The following is a 16,521-nucleotide window of genomic DNA, read 5'->3' as shown; positions in this document are numbered from 1 at the left end:
TTCAGCCTCATGAGTTGAACTATTGTAGGGACAGAAATATTATGCAAAACTTTGGAAGCTTCTTTCTTTTTTTTTTTTCCTGTTCTTTTTTTTTTTTTTTGAACATTTGCATTCCCTGTATATTTCAGTGTGCTCTGTTACTGAGATGGAGGGACACATTTCAACATGCCATCACCAAAATGCCCATTATGATGAATAGTCCCCAAACTTTCTATTGCTTTGTCCCCAAGTCTTAACAGTAACCTGTGTGCAGAGCTTGATCATGTTCTCGTTCCTGATGCTTTCTGAGGCTCCCTGCCTCCTGTGTTCACCTTAATTTCCAATTTCTCATATATTTTTAGCGTCCTCCAGGGAGCTCCTCTGCCAGTAGCCCCTGTGGCTCTTGGTGGCTCACTGGGGATCCAGCCCCAGTTCCCTTGGGTGCTGATGCCCTTGGGCTGTGGGTGAGCCTGGAGCATCCAGCAGCCTGGACTGCAGCGTGGGAAGGGAAGCTGCATTGAGAGATGGGCAGTAAACACATAAATATAACTGTTATCCTTGAAGAAGTGAGGGATAGGTGATGGGAAACCATTAGCTTGTAGGTGCCAGGAGGGCTTGGGAGCTAAAGAAGTGCCAGAGTGCCGGGTCCTGCCGAGATAGCTATCCTATCTGTGTGCAGCAGCAGCAGCCTGTGTGCTGGGGGAAGAGGAGTTTAAAAGCAGAGGTAATTTTACACCTCGAACCAAGGATTGGATTTAAATTGTGCTCTGGGCGGTGGGTGTGAATTCTGCCTGTGGATGCGTCAGCAGAATTGATTTCATGCTGAGGGAAAACAAGCGGCTGCCCCAGCTTCATGCTCCGGCCCTACCCGGCACTGGCAGTGATGCTTGTGCAGCCTCCAGGCAAGGAGGAGGTGGCAGAAAACGTGTTTGGGGCTCTCCTGGGCAAATTTGCAGTGTTTCTGCCTCAGCCCATGACGTGTGAGCCCTGTTCCAAGGCACAGGCAGGGCAGTGAGGATGAAAGGAAATCAGAGCTTCTGCTTTCCATGTCAGCTCCAGATTCACATTACTTTAAACCAATCTTAAAATCTTGTCATGAAATCCAGATTGTGCGAATTTGGCGGGTGTTTTGGGTTTTCATCTGTAAAATAGGGGTTAATGGCCCTTCCCTGTGTGGTGGGGAAATGACAGGGATAAATCTGCAGGAACTTCTGTGACTGAGATTCCTGCGGAGACCTTAGAGAAAATGAGAATTGGAGGAGCCTTGGTGTGAAGAGTAGGATACTCTGGCTAATTACAGGATGTCCTTCAAAACAAATAATTCTGTTTCTTATGTGAACTCTGCATTCTTCTCTTCAAGAGAACTAGGATTGTTGCCGGAAGAAAAGAAAATAGCGTTTATTTGGCACATTTTTCCTTTTTCCATTCCAGTAAAAATGCTCAAAGTGACATGACACTTCCAGAAATGAATACTGCTACAGTGTGAGGTCTTTTAATTTTAAATAAATGAAGCTTGAGAGCTTAGTGCACTGGCAAATGCCATTGGGTATAAACAGCTGAATTTCTTTTCTGTCCCTGAGCTACGGCTCAATTATCTTCTTCTTTTCCTTACTATCACAAGTGACACTGCTGAGGAGTTCAGCATCACTGAAAGGTTGTAGAAAACCTATGATAGCAGGAAAAGTTCTTGTGTGATCAAAACTGGTTTCTAACTGCCCAGTTGGGAACTGCATAGCATTGTCTTAAGGCACTGTTTAAGTTGGGATTTGCAGGAGGTGATTATTGCTTGCTGGTGAGAGGTTAAAGCAGCTCTGAGATGTTTGCAGGATGTATTTCTGTCGTTTTCCCTAGGTGCCGGATCCCGCTTGGAGTCTGTGGGAGAAGACGATGAGCTGACAGTGGAAAATGGTGAATCTAATTATGAAATAGCAGTGAAATATTCCCGAGGTGGAAGAAAACACTCTCTACCCCAGCAGCTGGAGTCAGCAGGAGCCAGACAGGTGGGTGGAAAGGCGAGGCTGGCTGTGAGCACCTCACTGTGCTCAGTCCTTTGACATCTGTCTGGAGCTCATAGAAGGGAGTGAGGGTCACAAAACAAGACCATGTAGGTACGTCACAGGGACTGAAACCAGTAGGCTTCTCCCCTCTCCCCTCTCCCCTCTCCCCTCTCCCGTCTCCCCTCTCCCGTCTCCCCTCTCCCCTCTCCCCTCTCCCCTCTCTCTCCTCTCTCTCCTCTCTCTCCTCTCTCTCCTCTCTCTCCTCTCTCTCCTCTCTCTCCTCTCTCTCCTCTCTCTCCTCTCTCTCCTCTCTCTCCTCTCTCTCCTCTCTCTCCTCTCTCTCCTCTCTCTCCTCTCTCTCCTCTCTCTCCTCTCTCTCCTCTCTCTCCTCTCTCTCCTCTCTCTCCTCTCTCTTCATTTTTTCTTCACCTTTCCCCTTTCCCTCCTTATCCTCTTCTTTTTTTCTTTTCTGTTCTCTTTTTCCCTTCCTGGATAAGCACTTGAGTATATCGTGAGGTTACCTTTAATCTTTTTAATTGAAATTGTGACTGGTACATTACAAAATTATTCTACTGTGCAAAATGTGGGGAAATTACTGTGGCAAGTTTCACTTTGACTGAAGTGAGATGGAGTTTCATCCCTTGAACTTTTTTTTTCTGAATATATCTGTAAGATACTCCATCTCTCTCCCCGCACACATGCAATTTTCCCGGTATGACATCCCCAGTATCTGTGCCAAGCAATCAGAGCAACTTCCCTTGTTTGCCGATGTTTGTTAGGACTACCATATCGTGAAGAAATCTACCCGTTCCTTCAGTGCTGCCCAAGTGGAATCTCCATGGAGACTAACCCAGCCGTCCATAATTTCCAACATCGTCCTGATGAAAGGGCAAGGCAAGGTGAGGATTTCTGCATGTGGCTGGTTTCTCACGTGTAGCAAGAGCTGGCATTTGAGAGGTGTCTCCCATACCCAGGACTTCCAGCTGCTCTCAAGGTAGCCAGTAATAATACTAATGGTGAACAAATCCTGTGTTCAAGCATAAGTGCCAAAGTTACACCTGCAAAATACAGGGGAGCTACGCTCGTGTCACGCACTTGACACAGGGTGACTTTCATTCTGAGATGGTGCATCTTGTCATTACTGACATACCGAATATTAATCGTGGATCTTTAAATGCATATGTTTGTGCAAAGTTGATGCAGCTACAGAAGAGTACCTATTCACAGGCATATTTATGAACAAGCATATTTTCTTTCTGTGGAATCTGGATGTATTTTTTTAAAAAAAATTACTGCAAATTAAGCGTTAAACCCAAAGACAGGTTCCTGGTTTATTGCTTATCTGACAGCACTGAATTCCCTGGGTCAAAAAGTCCTCTTCTCTCCCCCCAGTAATGTGTTTACACACTTGCTAGATACCAGCTGGCTGAATGTTAAGGAAAAATAGACAAGCATTAACCTAGGTGTATATTGTTTTCCCTAATGCAATCCACACTAGTATTGTAGCTGTCATATAAATATGCTAAAAATACACATGTCTTTTCATTAAATACTCTTTAAAGTCATCAGATGGATATGTTTTGGACTACAGAAGACTTGTTTTGACTTTCAAGCTCAAATGCAAAACAAATTTCTTGTTGTGCTCTACGTTGAGCAAAGAGTTAGAAATAGTGATTTCTTTCGGTAGACTGACAGTTGTTTTAACTTCCTTTGGTTTAGGAGCTTCAACTCTTATAACATTTCCAAGCAAATATTTCTTAATTTTTCATGTACCTATTTTTTGACTCTGTTTTTCTCATCAGATGAGATTATTAATTCCTGTGGGGTGAGCCACCCTCTCCTATCTTTCTGCAGTTAGTTCCAAGGTTTTAGACGCAGCTGGAAGCATGCAGACTCTAGTGATCATGAACCATGTAAAACAGCTGCCATTGTGGGTGCCTTCCACCCACCTTTTGGGTGATCACCTCTGTTATTTAGGGATTGCACTGTGTACAGTTTGTGCAGTAGCATTGATTTATTATCTCTGTGCAGATTTGGGACTCGAAAAGTTTTTCCGCAGAGTTGCGGTGTCGGTGGCTGGGAGCCACATGTTTGCCTCCAGTTCTTCATCTGTAGGTAGATCTGCAAGAGGTGATTTTCTGCTATGCAGTGGCAGTGCTTCTCTGGGAAGGTGGGCAAATACAGGAGCCGCTGTACTTTGCAGATGTATTTCTACGAACACATCCCACAGAGCTGTGGGGAAAACTGCTCTGTCTGGGTGGGGGAGTGGCAGAAGCCTCCTGCTTTCTGTAGGTTGCTTTGCAGTTGATAATTGCGCAGGGAACAGTTAGTTGTTTTTGCTGCACACCTAAGGTGCTTCCTTTCTAGAAATCAGTAAGGTCTTACCAAATTACTAACTTACAAACTGTCGTGGTCTGCTTTATATTCACGGAATAAAACAAAAGAGCTGGTGGTTGTATTGGGTTGTCGACACAGTGCTTGCCGTGGCAGCATCCCTCAGCTGGAGAGCACTGCCCAAGGCACTAATAATGTCCGTAGCTTCATATTACTAAAGAACAACAGTTTTCCACTTCCCTTGTCCACCCGGTCAGTGACTTTTCCCTTTATTCTGTAAAATGCCTGTACAGCAGGGACAAGAGGGGAAATATGGGGAGGGGGAGTAAATCAAGGAAGTGATTTGTCTGCGAAATAACTCAGCAGAAGGGGGAGACGTTCATTCTGCTGTGCTCGTCTGTTCCCTGATCAGCTTTGAAGATAGTCCCATACCAACAGGGGCAGTGCAGGGGTAAGATCTAATGGATGGAGCCCTGGGGAATCTATTGATCTAGATTTATTTAAATACAACATGATACATGTCTCCAGAATAATTACAAATGTACATGTGAATGGCAGCCCCCACTTGCCATTCCCCTTTCAGCTACATTCCTGACATTGCAGCACTGACCTTATGTCATGTTCTTAAGCTCTTCTTCTTCCTGAGGAAATGTAGGATCTGTGACATAAGAGAAATCTACAGTTAATCTTGGATATAGATCTCAGGGGTGCGAATCTACTGTCTGTCAGTTTAAAAGCAGTGTGTTACTGTTTATAAAATGAGAATGGAATTAACATAGAGCCATTGACCTAGTGTTTTTAAAAAACCCAGAGTAATCTCGAAGTACAATTTTTGCGATTTCAGCTTAGGGTGAAATGCAGGCTTAAAGTGCCTGCTGCTACATTTTGGGCTGATAAGTGTGTTGATATTAGCGTGAAAGAAATTAGGAAATGCAAGGAGAGAGTCAGATGGCAGTACAATTCATCAGATGATTTTGGATTTTCATCTTTCATTTGTCTTGTATGTTACCAGCAGTCTTTCTTACACAGGTAAGAATAGAATAATAGAATAATATGCCAGCTGTGTGTCTTCTCCTGCCTTTTCTGTAGGGTCTTGGATTCAGCATTGTGGGAGGTCAGGATTCTGCTCGTGGACGCATGGGAATTTTTGTGAAGACTATATTCCCAAACGGAGCAGCGGCAGCTGATGGAAGGCTTAAAGAAGGTATGGCAGAGAGAATCCAACCACACAGCAAGGACCACAGTGGGATATTACTTCCATCCAGCAGGAAAATTCAAGTACGGCTTTATTTAGGCACCTTGCCATCAGCAAGAGGCTGTGGAGGATGTAACACACCCTGCTTGTTCATCCTGTGGAAGATCATTAATAGCAATTAACTTGATTATATTGCATATTGAGAAGGGGAAACTACAGCATAGTGGTGGTTGGTTTTTTCCCCTTCCTCTTCCATGAACTTTATTTGTCCAAACCATAAGCTGCAATTTTTCAGTTGGAAAGGGTGATTGACAGGAAAACATATATAGATAGCTAACCAACATCTGTCTTAAAGATGCTGGTCTGAGAAGGGGTTATATTGAGAGACATGTTTGGGAGAGGCTCTTTTGGGCCCTTGTGCTCTCTGGGCCTCTTGGTATGATTTCAACAAGAATCAACAAGTAAGAGTTCTAACCAGAGAAAGAGAAGAGGAAGGATGGGATTGGTAGTAAGATCACCCAACTGGTTAGAGAAGCAGATATATCCTGATTTTATTAGTGCTTTTCCAGTCTTGGTCTCTGAGCTGGATGTAGCCTGCTCTGTGTGTGTTACACCCTGGTCTGAGTACTGTGGCAGACAGACTCTTACACACTGTTGAAAATACAAAGTGACCATGAGTTCAGAGCGGTGATTTACAACTCTTCTGCAGGGGTTGTGTTACTTTGCTTCTCTCAAGCTGCTCTTGTGTTACTTCTCATATCATCATTCCTCTCTTTACATCTTATCACACTTGTTGTATTTGAGGCTGCTTTTGGTGCTAACTCTCACACTTGCTGCCAGAGGGAAGCTTGCATCACTGCATCATAGGTTGTGCACTTGCTGTGGGAAGCCAATAAGTAGCAGCTGTCCCATAAACCCAGCAAGCCTTTGCAGGCTATTCATAGCTTGCATACTCTCCTTTATTCTTTTTTTTTTTTTTACTGAGGCTACGGAAGGAGAGGAGGGGTAGACTTATCTGATGATATTGCCCCATCTAATTCTGCACAGATGCAAGTAAAATTGCAGAAAGTGGGTCTGGATCATGCTTACCCTTCTTTTAATAAAATGAAAGTAGATCAGCTCAGGTGGGTATAAGTAGTAAGACCCAGAGCCTGGAAGCTGGTAGAGGTCAAACAGGACATGTTCCTTGGGGTGAGAAGGACATATGCTATCACAGTGTGTGCACTACATGCTTCTCTGTTTGCAGGCGTTTAGTAAGAGAACACAGTTGCTTTCTGCATGTGGATGCAAGGTTAGTTTTCTCTGACCAGGCTTTGAAGTGATGTGCTGTAGTGTTTCACTTAGTTTCTCATTTCTTCTGTTATTGCTTACAAAAGAAAGGCAGTTTTATAGTCCCATTGGACTTCATGTCATAATAATCTATTTTCAGACTTTAGTTAAAATCCATAGTGTTTTCAGCTTGTTTGTTGGTATGAGAACACCAATTTAAGGATCTCTGCTGGAGAACAGTCTTTACTCTGCTAATTCATCACTATTAACTTGTAGAGGCATTAGTACAAGTGCAAATAAACTGAGAACAGTAAAAGGCTTTTTACTGAGTAGTTAGTTGGAATCCTCATGGTAGTGGATCACTTAATGTACAGGAAAGATGTTTTAAATCTTTATAGTCTTATATTGATGACTTCATATTTTGTATCTAATTACTAGGGGATGAAATCCTAGAAGTTAATGGAGAGTCTCTACAAGGACTGACCCATCAGGAGGCCATTCAGAGGTTTAAGGTAACATGGATGTAGTGCAGGAGAGATCCGTGCTCCTCTTCATTCATTGGCATCTCGTGCCCTCAGCTTTATATTCTTTTGCTGCCACAAATTACTATAGGCAAATTTACTGGCAAATGTTGGTATATTGTGTCGCTTTACTGGGGTTCTCTGCTGTCTCTGCAGCAACTCAAGAAAGGTGTGGTGACCCTGACGGTGCGCACGCGGCTGCGCAGCCCGAGCCTCACGCCCTGCGTGACTCCCACCTTGCTGAGCCGCTCCAGCTCCCCCAGCTCCAGTGCCAGCGGGGGCATCCCAGTCCCTGGCCTCGATGAGGCGGATGGTTCCTCCTCCAGCCGCAAAGGACCTGGCCCAAAGGACAGGATCGTCATGGATGTGACACTCAATAAAGGTCAGGGTCCATTGAAATGGTCTTCGAGAACAAATCCCTGCTTGTTAGGGGAGTTTTTGGGAGTAGACTAGAGACTCTTATATCCAGGTCACCTGCCTGTGTTCATCTGATCTTGAACCACAGGACGTGGGAGAAAAATATCCTCTAATGCAAAAGCTTCTGAGGAGTTCCCCTTTCCACATTTTGCTGCTCCAGAGCCAGCAGGCTCTTACAGGTAGCAGTCAGTGTCCATGCTGCTGAAATGGGGAGGCTGTGAGATACCAGACAAATGTGAATCATCTCAGATGGCCATCATCCCAAGTGGCTGTGCCCTTTTGCTAAGGGGCAGCTCCAGGGAAGACAAAGCTGCACAGTGTTGAAAAGTTCCCGGGTGACCTGTTTGAACTTCTCATTGAGGGTTGCTCTCATTATCACTAATTGCTCATGATAAACTTAAAGCACATGCTAGATGTGCTGGAACAAACATACCTATTTTTAAGACTTAAAATATGGTGATTTTAAGGGTTGGATTCAAAATTTGGAGACAGAATGTAATACGTACAGCAATTCCTACTTTCAGGATGTTGTTACCTGAAAGAAAGCAAAGGTGAAAGTGGACAGAGGTGATCACTGAACCAGAGATAATGCCTCACTTTCCTTTGTGCCTGTTTGCTGAGGAATACCATGCAGATATTTAACAAAAGAGAGCAATACATTTGGCAGTGTCTTCTGTGCTCGTGTTTTCTGCAATAATTTTAAGTGACATCTTTATTGGATTGCTGCCCCTACTCCTTTGTGCCTTGGACCAAATCAGACCTTGTGCGACATTTCCAGGAGGTTCCCACGGCACACAGAGTATTTTCTGAGAGTGATGGATCTTAGAAAACAGTCAGGATCAGCTATTTTCAATCCTGATTTCCACTTATCGGTCTTGGCTTCCTGCCTGACTGCACCTAAGGCCAGCCCTGAAACAATACATGAGTCCTGATCTCAGATGGGATGTGGGAACACAAACACTTGTGTGTCCTGTGTGATTGCAATCTGCCACATTTCTTTGTACTTCTTTTTCACAGAACCAGGGGTTGGGCTTGGCATTGGTGCCTGTTGCCTCACACTGGAAAACAGTTCTCCCGGAATATACATTCACAGTCTGGCCCCAGGATCAGTGGCTAAAATGGATGGCAGATTAAGGTTAGTTAAAGCAGAAACATACTAGAGTGATTTTACAATAAAATCGATTGAGACTTTGTTTTCGCCAATTGGTTGATGTAGCAGGGAGGAAATTTATACTTAAGAGTTCACCAAAAAGAAAACATTTGAATAAAGGCATTCCAAAGTGATATTAAATACCCAGGAAACATTATTCTGTGTGCTGGAAGCAGCTTGATTATTAAGGTTTGGGTTTGGTTTGTTTTTTTTTTTTTTAAATTCTCTATACAGAAAGCTGAGCCTAATAGCACCCTTTGAGAAAAGGGGGCAGCAAGAAGTGCAACCTCATGTCTTTTTCTGAGAGTTGCAGCTAGAGACCCCAGACTGGGAGGAAATTTGCAGAGCTTTGCTAAAAGCTCAGTCACCTGAAACTCACTTAAAAAGAGGTGGGGGAGATGTTCTTGCAGCTGCCTGTGCCCATGGCTACAGCAGCACTTTTCTGCCCTTACTGTCAGTCTGGCAGGATTGCTGCAGGCTGACCTGCCCCACTCATTTACTCTGCCCTGGAGTTTGGATGTCTTTAAGGAACCATAAAAGAGAAGCAATCATTCCTAGGGTTCCCTTGTGCTTTACACTGGATAAGTTATGGAGCCTTATTTGCTGTTCCTCTCCTGAAGGCTTTATTTTTGAAAACCATTGGAGGAAATCTTCCACCTTTCTGTGTTCCTGCATAAATGCTGTTGGGTACTGAGAGCATCGCTCCAGAGGGGAGGTTGTGCTGAAGACGTGCTGGGGCTGTGTGATCCACACTGAATGTGTGGTGTGAGCACTGGTACAGGGAGACTGAGCAAATCCCTTGCTTTCACATGACTAGAGAGTGTTTTCTGTTTCCTTGCTCATCAGGAAAACTGTAATAGAGCAATTCAATTTCTTGGAGAAAGGGAAGAAGATAATTTTATGGTGGCATTGCTGCCAAAACCCTTGAAAGTTTCTACTGTATAGAAATGTCTATAGGAAACAGTATTTAATGGTAACTTGCTTACTTGTAAGCCTCTTTGGAAAAGATTGCAGTACTGGTTACGTCTGTATGTAACAGCTGTATTGCTTATTAGGTTTACGTGATTGATTATATCCAGGCGTGCTTCCCAGATTTCTGGCTTGCTTCTCTGAGACGTTGCTTCTGTTGTCCCATCAGTGATTTATGGCTCCATAAGCCAAAACTTACAGGATGGTTTTGATTTTTGGAAAGCTTTGTTAATCAAATACTGGCTTGGCAATGCCAGGAGAGGTTTGAATCCAGCTCCTCTATATCTGAGCTCCCCCTCTCAGTCATGTGGTTGTGTAAGTGACTCCATTTGTGTACTTTCTAATAGCTGTGTAAGTGTGAAGGATGGGCAGAACAGCAGCGCAACTGCACAACTGATAGGTCACCCTTTGCTTTCCTGAGCCTGTACCAGAAGTGCAGGTTACCAAAGGCTACCGTGTGCAGTTGCCATTTTGCCTTTAGTGTGTGTATTCACAGTGCAAACACAATTTCATTGTCACAAGTAGCCCATCATAAATCAGCAGTAGTAGATTGAGAGTGTCTGTTCAAAGCAAATGCTTTAGCAATTGTGGAGATTGCTTTAATGATATCCTTAGTTGATGATATTTTCTTTTGAATAGCTCCAGATGTCTGAGCACCATAAACAAAAGTTAAGAAACTGGGAAAACAAAACTAAACAATCACAGAATCATGAAGTGGTTTGGGTTGGAAGGGATCTTAAAGATCATCTCGTTGCAAACCCTCTGCCATGGGCAGGGAATTTTCCACTGGACCAGGTTTCTCAAAGCTCCATCCAACCTGGCTTGAGCACTTTCAGGGATGGGGCATCCACAGCTTCTCTGGGCAACCTGTTCCAGTGCCTCACCACCCTCACAGTAAAGAATTTCTTCCTAATGTCTCATCTAGTCCTGCCCCCTTTCAGTTTAAAGCCATTCCCCCTTGTCCTATTACTACTTGCCCTTGTAAAATCACATATTGTGCTTTCCTTCAGGAGATTTTTGTGCTTTTTTTTTCTTTCTTTCTTTTCAATGGGTTCTATATGTTAATTTTTAGCAGATACAGGCTTATCAAGCTCAATTTTTTCCTGGAGTCTTTTAATAATCTCATATCTAAATCATGAATTTCTTATCAGTGTTTGTGTTAAATAATTCACTAGGATGCAAAGGAACAGCTCATTTGAATCTCATATTTCCTCTTCTGTGTTCAACAAGTGTCTGAATGCAGAAGGGGAACTGAAGTTTCACCCTGGTCCAAATGCAGCCAGTTTTCTCAGTTGATTTAATAAGAGTTTTTAGCACTGATGGTAAGTGCAGAAGGGAGCCTCTCTCATGAAGTCAACAGGACTTAAAGCATTCACACCACTGGGAGCAGGAGCAAGACTGGCTTCTTTGCGAGTCACATCTCTTCCAGACACTCGTATCTTTGAGAAAGCTTGGCCATCGGTTGAAAGTACAAGTTTTTGCGTGAAAGGTGGTTGTGATTAACCGGCTCCGTGTCTCTCTGCAGTCGGGGTGACCAGATCCTGGAGGCAGATTCTGTGAGTCTGCGTCACGCCGCATTAAGCGAAGCCTACGCAATCCTGAGTGAATGTGGACCAGGTCCGGTCAGCCTAATCATTAGTCGTCATCCTAACCCAAAGGTGAGGAAAAAAGCAATTAGTGTATCTGGGTTGCTTTCATTTGAAGCTGTAATCTGAGTCCCGCTGTCGGGAAAGCAGCAAATGAAGAATATTGGATTTTTCTCTCTAAGACGTGTGTTGTGCAAGATGTCAGGATTTTAATGATGCTTCCCAGTTTTGTAAGTTGTAGCAATGCTGGACTGTTCCTGCTGCTTTTTACTTAGTCACCCAGTGATCAAATGCAATTTTCCTGGAACTGCTTGAGTGAAGTGTTCCCATCTTTCTCGGTACTTGGATCGAGTAGCAGTGCAAAAATGGCACAAGAACTCTTCTTCCTAAAAGTTAGTTTGCAGTTTGTTTGTCTTTGAGTAGAATATTGTTTAGGGCCAGGAATATAAATATCAACAGAGTGAATTGATCAAGTAAAATCTGTCCAAAGATCAAAGCTTTCCTTCAGGAATTAAAACGTGAGAATTTGGAGTGTTCTGCTGCTGTGGAATCTGTGCAAGGTCAATTTGGAAATAAGGCTGTGTTTACAAAGTAAGTGTTTTCAAGCATTTTTTAAAAATTGATGATAGAAGATGAAAGCCTTTTAGCCAAGCTATAGGGAATAACAGCTTCTTTTATTTCAATATTTCAAAGAATTTCATGAGTCTATGAAACCTTCCTGTTTAAACAGGAATGAAGCTGTAAAAATATTTGCATTAGTGGGTCCAGAGAGCTCTGACTTTTGAACTCATAAGTGTAACTGGAGGCCTTAATAAAGCCGTATCTAGGAGAACTTGGGTTTCTTATTTTATAATTAATCGTGTGTTTTCTGCTTAATCATATATACGAACAATCAACAAATAGGGGTCTATTGCCCAGAGTTTGTTATCATTGCTGCAAGGCCTTGTGCTGCTCAAAAGAAAGAGGCTGTGGTTCTGTTAGTGAAAGGTAAGCACGGAATGCGTAAGAATTGGGCTTATAGCCCAAGATAACAGTATTTCAAGTGAGTCCGTGTGCTGTGCTAAACCAAACACGATGGTTCAATGTCATTGCATTATTCAGGCATATAGACTTTGTGGAGAATCTCTAAGTAGCATGAAATAAAAACTCCATGGAGCAGAGCCTGCCCTTTCTCCTCCATCCTTCATCTTGCTGTGGTGGGGTCTTGAAAGCTGATGAGGGACCTAACCTGGTATCTGCTGAAAGGATGAACTGAGTTAAGCTAATTGCCTGCTATTACTCAGTAACAGAGGGAAACTATTAAATGGCTCCTATTACAGTTTTCCATAAGTGATATTTAAGATGACAACAAATCCTTTGCCAAGAAATGCTAGGAAAAGTTGAGCTGGAGAGACCCTAGAGCATTTTTTCCTCCAGGCAGTATTGAATCCATAATCCCTCATAGCTGGATCTCTGGATGAGTGTCCATATGGGGACCCATATTTATTTTTGTGTTACTGTCACCTATTTCCTGAAAGCACTGGAGTATCTATAGATATGTCAAGTATTTTATTAAATTTTATTTTATTTTAACAGCTCTTAATAATACCTCAGCCTGCAGATTAGAATTAGAAATTAGCTTGTTCCTTTCCAGTTTCAACTGCCTGAGATACAGGATGCTAAAAAATCATAACTGGCAGAGCTTGCAGAAACATGTATTTTTGGTTAACTTTCAACAAATATTGCAGTGTACTCAGGACCTGGTTTTACTCCTGGGACATGTTGTACCAAAAGGTTTGTGTCAAGGCCCTGGATCATAGTCTCAGGACTTGGTCTGTGTCCTGTAGGAACTTCCTGTGCCCCAGGAGCCCAGGGGCTTTTGGTTTGCTATAAGGTCATACCGTGGGTTGGAAACAGAGATGTGTTTTTACAAATGTTCATGTTTTTCTCGGACATTTTTATACTTAATGTCTTATTTTATAACACAAAAGGTCCACAGTACATTTTGTTGCTGAATATGTTTCACTGCATTGTTTTCATGTACTTCCAAGAGAAATACCACAAAATTTTCTTTCTTCTTGTTTTTCTGAGTGAATATGGCATTTTTTACACTATGTTTAAACTGCTGAGTTTGCTTCAGAATCTTTCAGATCTTCATGGTTCAGGAAGATTCAAGTTTCTAGTCTCTATTTATGCTGAATTGTAATTCATGTAAAACAATGTGCATAGAAATTATTTTTGACAGAATTAATTTGCTTTCTGTTCTTAAGTATATATTCCTGCAGACTGGTTGTTCCTGTTACAAAATTATATGTTTTCCAGTAATAAGAATTAAGTGTATGCCAGTAATTAAGGCCTAGATTAGCAAATATGGTAAACCAGTATTTATTCCTGAACCAGAGAAACATTATTTACCAATTACTGATTTAGGGTTTTATTTAGAAGCAAGGAGAAATGAAAATTAAAAAGACAGCTGATATTATGGGAAGTCTGGTATTCTTCCTGTAGGTTAAATGTAGAATAACTTAAGTTTCTGATGTATGCTTGTGCAAAGCAGTCTTTGTCTATTTTAAAGTAATATTTTCTCAATAAATCAGTGTACAGCACTTAATTGAGTTAAAATTGTGCTGTAATGACTTAATTTGATTTCTTTAAGTCTGGTGCTGTTTTATTTGTTTATATGGTGTGGCACTTGGATGCAGTCTTCATGTAGCTGGCAGGCTTCTGCCTCCTTGTTTCTGGAGGAAAGTGGCATGGAGGGAGTCTGAGTCAGGGGATGAGGGCTTAGGAGCTCTCAACTCGGGCTTCTTCATTGCATCTTTGAAAGTGGTGGCATATATCAAGTGAATCATGTACTTGTACTAAGTGGTAAGACTTTCATCGTTTTACATACTCAGTTTGAGCTTTATCTTCCACTTAACTTCAGGTTTCAGAGCAGGAGATGGATGAAGCAATTGCGCGTACTACCCACCGAGAGAGCAAGGACGCCAGCTCCTCTCACGTCACAGGTAGCAACACGTTCTCTTCTAGTGTGTGTCCTTTTCCAGATGCGGGAACTTTTAAGAGCCTGCGCTGAAGTTCCCCAACGTCAATATTTTGAGAGCCCTCAAAGCAGCAAAACAGTGTAGGGAGTGTCATCACTCTGTCCGTTGCAGAAATTTTAGCTCAGACATCCAGTTCAGGTGGCTCATGTTACTGCCTTTGTTTCACTAGGCTCCCAGGATCTGAAAGTAGGGTTGCCAAGAGGTGGTTGCTCTGTCCTTTTTTCAAAATGAATGGGAAGCACAACATCCCAGTAGGGAAAGGACAGGAGGAATCTACTCCATCTGTGTACACCTGCCCATGTCAATGACAAACACCCCCCCCCCCCCGAAGTATTGTTGTGACCATTTGAAAAAGTCCAGATGTTGCATACTGGACTATATGTTTTAACTCCATTTAAATCTTTAAAGTCATGTCCATATGTGTGCTCTGGCATCTCTGTGATGTGTTTGAACTCTAAACTTAGCACTTTCTAAAATATGATAGATCAAAGCAAACTCTTGGCAATGGCAGAGTGGCCAGTAAAGGTGATGCTCAGACAGAAATGTTAGATTTGTAATTATCCCCTTTATATGTGTGTCAGCTAAGACCTATTTTGAAGTTGACCTTGGCAGTGGCTGCTAATTTGTCTTTTGAGGTTGCCCCTCAGGAGATACCCCAACAGATGAGGAAGACCATCTCCCACTCATCTCTTTTTTCATGGCACTGTGCTAGGCCTGGCTGGTGTAACGTGTCTGTGATAACATTCCATCTGATCTGAGGGAGAGGATGTGAAAGGGTTAATAAATCTCACCTTAGGAAAGCAATTCACATAATAAGTAAATGGGATTAAACACAGCTCAGAAGGTGAATGAGAAACTTTTTTGGATATATGGACCACAACTTTAATTTTTGGCATCTAACTAATCTGTGTTTAACAGGAGCTGTACAAAAGAGTCCATCTCCTAGTGTGAAGGCCAAGCAAGGAGAGACGTCGTCTCCCCTCAGCTGGACTATGAAACGCTTCCTGGAGCCAGCAAGCCGGGTAAAAGGATTAGGTGCAATAAAAACAGTGTCTGCCTCAAATTCAGCTTTTACTGAAGCTCTTACTTGGTCAAGGAGTTCAAACCCAAACCTGTATGCTACTTCCCTGTCACATAAGAGTGTTTGTTTCTTGCATCACACATTCAGACTGGGACAGCAGCAAGCTGCTGTTTGTCTGTGTGACTGTAGCCTTTGGGGGTGATATGCAGAGCATGGCAGATAAGGCTGTGGACTCCCACCTCCTGCCACCCCAAAGGCACCCCTGCTCTGTGAGACGCAGAGATGAAGTTAGCAGGAGAAACCTGAGCCTGTGGGCAGAAGGCTGGGAACTTAGTGTGTCTACGTAGCCGTTGCAGTGGAAAAGTCTGTTTTTCCTGGGAAGGCCAAGGAAGCCACAGACACTGTGTCCAGAGGTACAAGCCCTTCCCTTCTCCCAGTGTAGAAGGTGCTTAAAGGGAACTACAAAAGTGAATGGTTTCATCCCTTGTTTCTGCATTGAACCACACCTGCAAAGTAGTGGGATTTTGAATCCTTTTTTACTTATTACACTGTCTAAAAATGATGCGCAGCATTTCTGCCATCTAACTTTGACAGTTTGGCTCTCAATATACTGCCAAGTCTTCTGTTTTAAAAATTAGCTTCGAGTTTCCTTTATTGACACAGCAATGAGAGTGGAGTTTGTGGTGCTCACGTGCAAGAGGGGGCTTCAGGCATTGATGATGGCTGGTCACCAGGCTCCCTTCTTTCCAGCAGGGATCTGTCAGCTCCGAGGCAGAGCTCTCCCAGTACTTCTCGCATGACAGTACGAGCCATCTCCCAATTTCTGATGCAGTAACTGGCCCCTGTGATGAAGAGCAGCTCCGTCAGAAGAACAGAAACAGTTTGTTGGATGATGTCAACCTGAGTAAGTGCTGGAAACATGTCTGATCATTTGGCTGATGAGGGGAGAGTCACTCAGCACTGGGTGCTTTACAGGAGAGCAGTGGTAATCCTTGTGGTGGTATGAATTGCTGGGCACTGTAGTGCAGGCCGGTGCTGATCATACAAAATTCTGGGAAAT

The 16,521-nt window shown here is 43.0% G+C and overlaps 1 protein-coding gene across 6 annotated transcripts in view; it reads left to right on the top strand.

Annotated features, from left to right (window-relative positions):
- PDZD2 (PDZ domain containing 2) overlaps nt 1-16,521 on the top strand; it is a 204,399-nt gene that overhangs the window by 163,999 nt on the left and 23,879 nt on the right. For 5 of the 6 annotated variants that reach the window (XM_032675774.1, XM_032675770.1, XM_032675772.1 and 2 more), the window contains 10 exons: nt 1,831-1,979; nt 2,756-2,875; nt 5,400-5,514; nt 7,213-7,286; nt 7,452-7,677; nt 8,730-8,847; nt 11,357-11,489; nt 14,323-14,404; nt 15,359-15,462; nt 16,212-16,365. In XM_032675774.1, the coding sequence (XP_032531665.1) occupies nt 1,831-1,979; nt 2,756-2,875; nt 5,400-5,514; nt 7,213-7,286; nt 7,452-7,677; nt 8,730-8,847; nt 11,357-11,489; nt 14,323-14,404; nt 15,359-15,462; nt 16,212-16,365 (1,275 nt within the window). The remainder of the gene's footprint in view (nt 1-1,830; nt 1,980-2,755; nt 2,876-5,399; nt 5,515-7,212; nt 7,287-7,451; nt 7,678-8,729; nt 8,848-11,356; nt 11,490-14,322; nt 14,405-15,358; nt 15,463-16,211; nt 16,366-16,521) is intronic. The other variant, XM_032675773.1, reaches the window with a different exon arrangement.

This window comes from Chiroxiphia lanceolata, chromosome Z (assembly GCF_009829145.1).
Source record: "Chiroxiphia lanceolata isolate bChiLan1 chromosome Z, bChiLan1.pri, whole genome shotgun sequence".
Classification (NCBI taxonomy): domain Eukaryota; kingdom Metazoa; phylum Chordata; class Aves; order Passeriformes; family Pipridae; genus Chiroxiphia; species Chiroxiphia lanceolata.
The sequence above is the reverse complement of the archived record's forward strand: the minus strand, read 5'-3'. Positions and strand labels throughout refer to the sequence as shown.